The sequence below is a fragment of the Nannospalax galili genome, unplaced genomic scaffold (assembly GCF_000622305.1).
Source record: "Nannospalax galili isolate Female #2095 unplaced genomic scaffold, S.galili_v1.0 scaffold576, whole genome shotgun sequence".
Taxonomy (NCBI): Eukaryota; Metazoa; Chordata; class Mammalia; order Rodentia; family Spalacidae; genus Nannospalax; species Nannospalax galili.
Window position 1 is genome coordinate 2974932 of NW_008339223.1, and position 8893 is coordinate 2983824.

Consider the following 8893-nt stretch of genomic DNA (forward strand, 5'->3'; position numbering starts at 1 on the left):
AAAAGATTGGGCATTTTCTCAGACACTTATTCTCTGTGTGTGACCAGCTGTGGAACTCTGTAGCAGTCTCCATCTGTTGCAAAAGTAGCTTCTTTGATGAGTGGTATACTTGTCTGTAAATATAAAGACCCATATTTAGGGTACAGTGAGAACTTATGTTTGTCTAGGGATATGACAGAGGCAGGGTTTTCTCTAGGATTTATGACCTCTCCAGCCGTGTGTATTTGACTTTGTTTACCGTGCCACATAGGAGTTCCCTCACACTGAGAGGGCTTTATGATTGATTAGGTAGCTGTTGATGGCCCCCAGGATATAAGTGCCACTACTGCATTGATATAGTTTGTTGTGCTGGTCATTGCTGTGGTTCATATGCTTTAAAGCAGGGGTGGGACCATTGAGTGGGTTTCTCCCTTAGCAGCTTGCATAGTATCCTCTGGAACTATGAGAGCTAGTCTTTAGGGAGGTGGCTTCCAGGTCAGTTCCAGTTCCATTGCTCAAAATCCTGTGTCCAAGCTATGTCCTGTCTTCAGCAATAGGGTCTTACCTTCAGCTTTTTGCAGGTAATCAAAGGCTGTGGCAATAGCCTGCTCTGTTTTGTGAATCTCTTGGAACTGTCCTGACCAACAACTCAAAGGGAGGTTTCTCCTGTCTGACACTGTTTCTTGTTATATAGCCTTCGGGTATACAAATGCACTCATGTTCAGATATTGTGTGTGTATTTTTCAATACGTTTTTGAGCTAATACATTTTCCTCTGATTTTTCTTCCCTCCTTCCTTCCCAGTTGAATACCTCACTTTCCCCCATTTCCCCCTTGGCAACATCTGTCTCCTACTATTCCCCTATCTCAGACTTTTTCCTTCCCAGGCTGGCCTTGAACTCACAAAGCAACACCTGCCTCTGCCTCTGCCTCCCAAGTGCTGGGATTAAAGGTGTGTTCCACCATGCCCAGCCCCTTTCATTTCTGATTTAATTGATTTGAATTTGCTCTTTCCTTTTGGGGGAGGTGAGAGTTATCTAGGCCAAGGGTCTTTCCATCTTGTTTATCTTTTCAAAGATCCAGTTCTTAGAATCATTGACTGTTTGCTTTCTTTGTTTCTATTTCATTGATTTCTGCTCTTTTATTATTTCTTCTAATGGGCTGGGTTTGGGTTTGGTTTGTTCTTGTTTTTCCAGAGTCTTGAGTTGTACCATTAAGACAAATTTGTGCTCTTTCTGATTTTTTAGAAATCACTAAATGTAGGCACTTAGTGGTATAAGCTTGCTTCTCAAGACTGCTTTTAATGTGTCCCGGATGGTTTCTCTTGTTATGTTTTCATTTATTTCCAAGAATTCTTTAACCCATTCATCATTCACAAGTGTGTTATTTGATTTCCATGAGTTCATGTAGTTACTAGAAATTTTTGCTGTTGATTTTAAGCTGTGTTGCATTGTGGTCTGATAGAATACATGAAATTATTTTAATTTTTTGGTGTTTGTTGATATTTATTTTGTGCCCCAGTGTGTGGTCTATTGTATTTTATTTAAAAAATAATTTATTTATTAATTTTATTTTATGTACATGAGTGTATTGCCTGCATGTATTTAAGTGCACCTGTGTTGTGCAATGCCTGTGGAGGTCAGAAGAGGGTTTCAGATTCCCCAGAACTAGAGTTAAGGACAATTGTTAGCCACCATGTGGGTACTGGGATTCAAACCTGGGTCCTCCACAAGAGCAGCCAGTGCTCTAAACTGCTGAGCCTTCGCCTAACTCCTTCATCTATCATAGACAGTTTTTCTTTGTGAAGTATTCTGGGTTGGCATCTATGGTCATTTAGAACTTGGAATACATTGTTTCAGGTTCTTCCAGCTTTTATAGTTTGCATCAAGAAGTCAGCTGTAATTCTGATGTGTTTTCTTTCATATGTAACTTGTTTAGTATCCTCTTTTTGTTTTGTACATTTAGTGTTTTTACTATCATATGCTGTGCAAAGTCTGTTCTGGTCCTATTTGGTATTCTTTTTGCTTCTTGTATCAGTATGGGTGTGTCTTTTCTTAACTTTGGGAAGTTTTCATCTATAATTCTGTTGAAGTTATGGCCAATGCCATTGACCTGAGATTTTACTCTATCCTTTATGCCTATAGTGCATAGAGTTTGTCTTTTCATGGTCTCCCACAGTTCCTACATAGTCCATTCCTGTGTTTGAATTCTTTTTTTCATATTCTTGCTTCAGTGGTCCAATTCCCTATTTCTCTTTTTCTTTGAGTCTAGATATACTGTTTGCCTGTTTGCACTGTATTCATTCTGTTTGTGAAACTTTCTTCTGTTGTTTCAAATTGACTTGCTGAGTTTTTTAATTGCTTCCTCATTTCAGTGTTAATTTTCTTCAATATCTCTGTCATTCATGAATTCACATGATTCAAGAGTCACTGAAATTTTTTTGTAAATAGAAAAATCTTTTTAAAAAATTGTATTTTATGTGTACAAGTGTATTGTCTGCATATATGTAAGTGCACCCATGTTGTGCAATGCCCACAAATCAGAAAAGGGTGTCAGATTCCTCCAGAACTGGAGTTATGAACACTTACTTGTTAGTTGCCATGTGGGTGATGGGAACTGAACCCAGGTCCTCTGTAAGAACAGCCAGTGCTCTTAACTGCTGAGCCCTCTCCAACCTCAAAATCTGTTATTTTTTATACCTAGTATTTGGATTGGGTTTTGGAATATTCTATTTCCATATGGATCATAAACTCCTTGAAGAGTAAAACCATGTCTTGAACTACTTTATATGCCTTGGATTGCCTAACACAGCACATATGACATAGCACTGTGCAATATAATTCTAAACCTGAAAGTTAGCATAGAAACAATGTAATTCATCCATTCAATTCAATAGCATCCAACTTACTAATTGGCCTTGATGCTGTCTCCTTGAAAGATACAGAAAGATAAAGGGCCATGTCATTCTCAAGGAGATATAGGCCTGTAATTCAGCATTTCTTTCTTCCTTTTTTTAAAAAAAATCAGAATTCTTATTACTTGGGCACTGTGTATACAACATAATGCTAGGAACTCACCATCCCTGTTCTTATGCTGTTTCTTGTTACAGGGGCATAGGAGGAAGAACTGGAAAGTGAGAAAGTTCATTCTGAGAGAAGACCCGGCCTACCTGCATTACTATGACCCTGCTGCGGTGAGACTATGTGTTTGATAAGTCCATCCCACATGAAAGCCTCCATTGTAAACTGGGGTCATATTCCCCATCTGTTTCACTGATACTTCATCTTTCCTTCACTTTTCTATTACTTTTCTTCCTATTCTCCTTTGTCTATCACCTCTTGTTGCAATATCTATGCTCTTGTGCCTTGGAGACCAGCAAAAACTCAAGAATGTAAGAAGATATCACTGAATTATAATGGATTTGTTTATTCAATATAACTTTGTCCAATTTGATGTATATTATTACTGTAATTAATTTCTTTCAGCATACAGATAATGGGTTTCATATGACTTTTTCATACACTTATCATTTTACTTTTCTGTCATTCTCCTACCCCTACTGCCCTCTCTTGGCCCCCCATTCAGCATTCATATCTTCCCCCAGGTAGTCCCTCCTGCTTTCCTGCACAATATTCTATTCCACTTCTTCCTTTCTCACTCAGTTCCCATTCTTTTCTTCTCTGTCTCTCTTTCTCTCTCATATACATACACTTAAATTTCCTTTATGTATATGAGAGAAAACATAAGCTATTTCTCCTTATGAGTCTGGTTTATTTTGCTTTAACAAAATGTTTTATAGTCCCACCCATTATCTTGCAAATGTCATTGTTTCATTCTTTTTTACAGCTGGATAAAATTCAATTGTGTATACATACCATATTTTCTTCATCTGTTGGTGGACTTCTAGGTTGGAGCATGCTAATTTTTATTTTTAGTTTTTGGAGGAAACTCCATATTGATTTACATAGTGGCTACCACAGTTTACATTCCCACCAGCGGTCTATGAGTTCACTTTCCTCCATATTTTTCTCAGAATTTACTAGAGTTTTTTTTTTTTTTGATAGAGTTTTTTTTTTTTAATGATAGCTATTCTGACTGGGATGAGATAGAATCTCAATAGAATTATTTTAACTTGCATTTTCCTCATGGCTAAGGTTTGAGCACTTTTTCAAATATTTATTGATCATTTGTATTTCTTCTTTTGAAAACTATTCATTTCATTAGCCTAATTATTAATTTGTTGATTTGTTTTTCTTGGTATTTTATTTTGGCATTCTTTATAAATTCTAGATATTAACCTCATGTTGGATGGATAGACGACAAGGATTTTTCTTCCATTCTGCAGGCTGCCTGTTCACTCTGCTTATGGTTCCTTCTACTGTAGACAAGAAGTTTTGTACAATCTCATCTGTTAGTTTTTGGTATTATTTCTGTGCTATTGTAATTATTCTTCAGAAGTCTATGCCTGGGCCTTCATCTTGAAATGTTTTGCTTGTGTTTCCCTCTAGCAATTTCAGAATTTCAATTCTTATATTAAAATCTTTGATCCATTTTGAATTGGTTTTGTGCACACTGAGAGATATGAATCTAGTTTCATTCTTTTATTTACTTAAAATATCGTTTCCCAAGCACTATTTGTTGAAAAAGCTGTCTTTTTTTCTGATGTACTTTTTTGTACCTTTGTCAAAGATTAGTGGGCTATAGTTGTGGGGGCTACTTTGTGGTCCTCTATTTTATCCTACTGGTCTCTGTGTCTGCTATTTGAACTAATCCTGCTTTGGTTATTATGGCTCTGTAGTATAATTTAAGATCAGATATTGGGATGCCTCAGGATTGCTCTCCACTGTCCTGAATTTTATTTCCTTGGTAGATTTATTTCCAGTAATTTATATTTTGAAGCTATTGTAACTGGGATTAAACAATTCTTTCTGGAAAAAATCATTATTATAAGTTACAAAAGCTATTGATCTTGTATGTTGATTTTGTATCACTTCTTTGCTGAAAGTATTGATCAGAGCTAAGAGCTTTTGGCAGTTTTTAGGATCTTCTTGTCAAAGGCCTTTTGTGCATCTATTGATGTATGGTTTCTGATTGTTAATATTTGTATGTGCTGTATTTTATATACTGACTTGTACCTATTAAACCACCCATGCATACCTGAAATGAGACCAACTGGTCAGGGTGTATTATTTTCTTAATTGTGCTCTAAAATTTGCTCCATAGGAATTTTATTGAGAATTTTTGCATGTATATTCATCAGGGATATCAGCCTACACTTTTCTTTTTTGTTGGGTCTTTATCTGATTTTGTTATCAGGGTGATGTTGCCTTCCTAAAATGAGCTTGGTAGTGTTCCTTGCCTTTTGATTTTATTGACATTTAAGGAGCTTGTCATTGTTTTTCCTTAGTGGTTTCATAGATTCCAACATGAAATTTGTTCAGTTCTGGACTTTTTATTGTGGGTGAGACCCATTATTAATCTTATAGTATCATTGGTTTTATGAATTTGGTTTTAGTTGCTTATATTCTCTTGATTTAATTTTGGTAGATGACATATGTCTAATATATTAATTTCTTCCAGAATTTCCAGTGTTTTTTGTATATTAGTTTTCAAATTATTTCCTAATGATCTGGATGTCACTGAAATCAGCTGTTAACTTCTCCATTTTATGTCTAGTTTTATTAATTCATATCTTCTTTCTTTGGCTAGTTTGACTAGGGTTTTGCCAATATTGTTTATTTTTTCCATGAACCAACTCTTTGATTGATTCTATAAACTTAGTCTCCATTTCATTAATTTATGCCTTAATCTTATTTCTTGCCATCTACTGCTTTTGGATTTGGCTTGTTCTTGTCCTGAGAACCTGAAGTATCATTAGGCTATCTATATGCAATCTCCTATTTTTTAATGTAAGAACTCACATATAATCTTCTAAGAATTGCTTTAACTGGATCACAAATGTTCTCATAAATTATGCTTTTATTTTCATTTGACTATAGGAATTTTAAAATTTCCTCTCTGATTTCTTCAATAAGTGTGTTGTTCAGTCACCAAGTGTTTACATGGTTTGTAGAGTTTCTCTTGTTATTGAGTTCTAGTTTTCCTCTATTATAATATGATACGATACAATGAATTGTTTCTATTCTTTTGTGCTTGTTAAGATTTGCTTTATTACCTGGAATATGATCTATTTTAGGGAGCATTCAATGGACTGCTGAGAATAATTACATATTCTATGTTTATGGATGGAATAGTCTGTATATATTTGATAAGTCCATGTGATCTAGGGTACAAATTTAACTCTTGATTTTTAGTTTGTATTACATCTCTAAAGATGAGAGTGGAGTATTGAAGTGAGTGTTGGTTTCTTTACCAGTGATACATGATTCTTAGAGACAACAGAGAGATACTTCTCTTTATTGATGAGCTGAGGCCATTAATATTGAATTTGTTATTGAGGGATGTTTGCTCACTGCTGTAATCTTGCTGGCTCTTTTGCTCCTTGGTAACATTTTTGTTTGGTGTTTTCTTTCTCCCTTATTAGTATTTAAGGTTTGCTGGCTTGATTGTGTTGGACATGATGAATTTTTGTTTTTGGTTAACCTTTCTTTATTTATCTTGTGAAGTTTATTCTTTCCTGTGCTCTTAAGTGAGAAGTCTTTGGTTTATACTATTTCTTTAAGAATTTTCTCCAGGGCTGGCAAGATGACTCAGTGGGTAAAGGCACCTGCCACCAGCCTGACAATCTGAATTTGGTCTCTTCCACCCACATGGTGGAAGGACAGGACTGTCATCTGCAAGTTGTCCCTGACCTCCTCAAATGTACTATGGCACACATGTGTGCGTACACACACACACACACACACACACACACACACACACAAAGAAATAAGTAAAATAAATAATAAAATTTTCTCCAATGCTGACTTGATGGCCATGAATGGGCTTAGTATGTCATAAAATGTTCTTAATTTCTCCATCAAATTTAACAGACAGTCTTGCTATACCTAGCAATCTTTGTTGGCAGTTGCTTCATTTCAGAATTTGAAATATATTGTTCCAGGATTCACTGGCTTTCCTGACTGTTAATAAGGATCTCATATTATTCTGATGTATTTACCCCGTAGGAGACTTGGCATTTTCCCTTATGTTTTTTTCTAATTTTTAGAATAGCATACAAAATATTGGAAATCATCATGGTGTTTTCAAACAGTGTGCGTTAGTAGATTCTCCTTGCTCCTCATTTCTGCCACCGCACACACTACTCATAATCCTCCTTATCAGCTTCCTCCACAGTTTTTCCTCTTTCATGTTCCCTGTGTCCCTTTGCTTACCCCATCCTTCCTCATTACTCATTTTTATCCTTTCTAGTTTTTTCTTAGGTTTTTTTTTGTTTTACCTACACACACACACACACACACACACACAGAGAATTAATATTATTAAAATGAATGTTACCAAAAATAATCTACAGATTCAGTGCAGTTCCCATTAAAATTCCAATGTAATTCTTCACAGAGCTAGAAAAAAATTGGAGAATAACAAATGTTGGTGAAGATGTAGAGAAAGAGGAACCTTTATTCACTGTTGGTGGGAATGAAAACTAGTACAACCATTATGGAAATCAGTAAGGAGTTTTTTTTTTAAACAATCAAAAGAGAAATACCACATGGCCCATCTCTACCAGTTCTCAGCATATACCCAAAGGACTCCATATCCTACTGCAGATATATTTGCACATTCTCAGTTTTTAATATTGTTTCTTTGTTTTATATTGTTAACATCTTCACTATAGTATGTTGTGGAGAGGTTCTTCTCTGAGCATGTCTGGTTTTAATTTTAAATGTGTGTGGTGTTTGCATGACTCTAGGTCTAGGTTTGTGATAGTTTGTAGAGTCTATTACCGATGCCTTTAGTTTCTACGTCAGCTCCTTCTAGTATATCGAATCTTGGGTTTGATCTCTTGGTTGTATCCTGGAATTCTTGGGCATTGCATCCTTGCTCATCTATTTATTTATTTTTCCAATTTGATGTTTGAATGTCTCATTCCTCGTTCTTTCCCTCCATCCCTGATACTTTTTACTCTGCTTGGTCAAGCCTATTGGTGCTGCTTTAACCACTGTTTTTTAAAAAATGAGGTTAATTGTATTTTTCATTCTAAACATTTCTATTTGTTTTTGTTTTTTTCCCCCAAAATCTCATTTCCTTGACTGATGTTTTCTTCCCTGTTGGTTTTTAATTCACGTTGCTGACTTTCTAGCCATTTTTCTGACTGTTTCTTCTGTGTTGCTGACTTTCTTCTCCAGGTCTTCATCTGAATTAATCTGCTTGTGCTCTCTTTGAGGTCATTGATCATTTTTACCAGTAAACTTTTGAAATCCTTATCGGATATTTGAATTTAGTAGCTGACAATTACAGTCTGTTGGGTTGGCCAAACCACACTACTCTGTTTCTCAGTCTCCTGTGTTATTGTGCTGTGATTTGTGTATCTCTTGGTTTGTGTTTCAATTTTATTTTGGGATTTTCTTATTGAGAAGCCTAAACCTGAGGGCTCAACCTGCATTACAATTTAGAAGAAAAAAAAATGCTTTCAGATGGGGCCTTTTTTTCTTGTGTGTGTGTGCCTCTGTGTATATGTGTATGTTGTATATGCACATGTGTATGCAGTTGTACATGCTTGTGTACATGTGTGGATACCAGAGGAGTGTATGTGTATGTTGTATATGCACATGTGTATGCAGTTGTACATGCTTGTGTACATGTGTGGATACCAGAGGAGTGTATGTGTATGTTGTATATGCACATGTGTATGCAGTTGTACATGCTTGTGTACATGTGTGGATACCAGAGGAGTGTATGTGTATGTTGTATATGCACATGTGTATGCAGTTGTACATGCTTGTGTACATGTGTGG

At 35.8% G+C, this 8893-nt stretch overlaps 1 protein-coding gene across 4 annotated transcripts in view; it reads left to right on the forward strand.

Annotated features, from left to right (window-relative positions):
* Plek (pleckstrin) overlaps positions 1–8893 on the forward strand; it is a 141568-nt gene that overhangs the window by 127812 nt on the left and 4863 nt on the right. For all 4 annotated transcript variants that reach the window (XM_029563931.1, XM_029563932.1, XM_008833832.3 and 1 more), the window contains one exon: positions 3088–3171. In XM_029563931.1, the coding sequence (XP_029419791.1) occupies positions 3088–3171 (84 nt within the window). The remainder of the gene's footprint in view (positions 1–3087; positions 3172–8893) is intronic.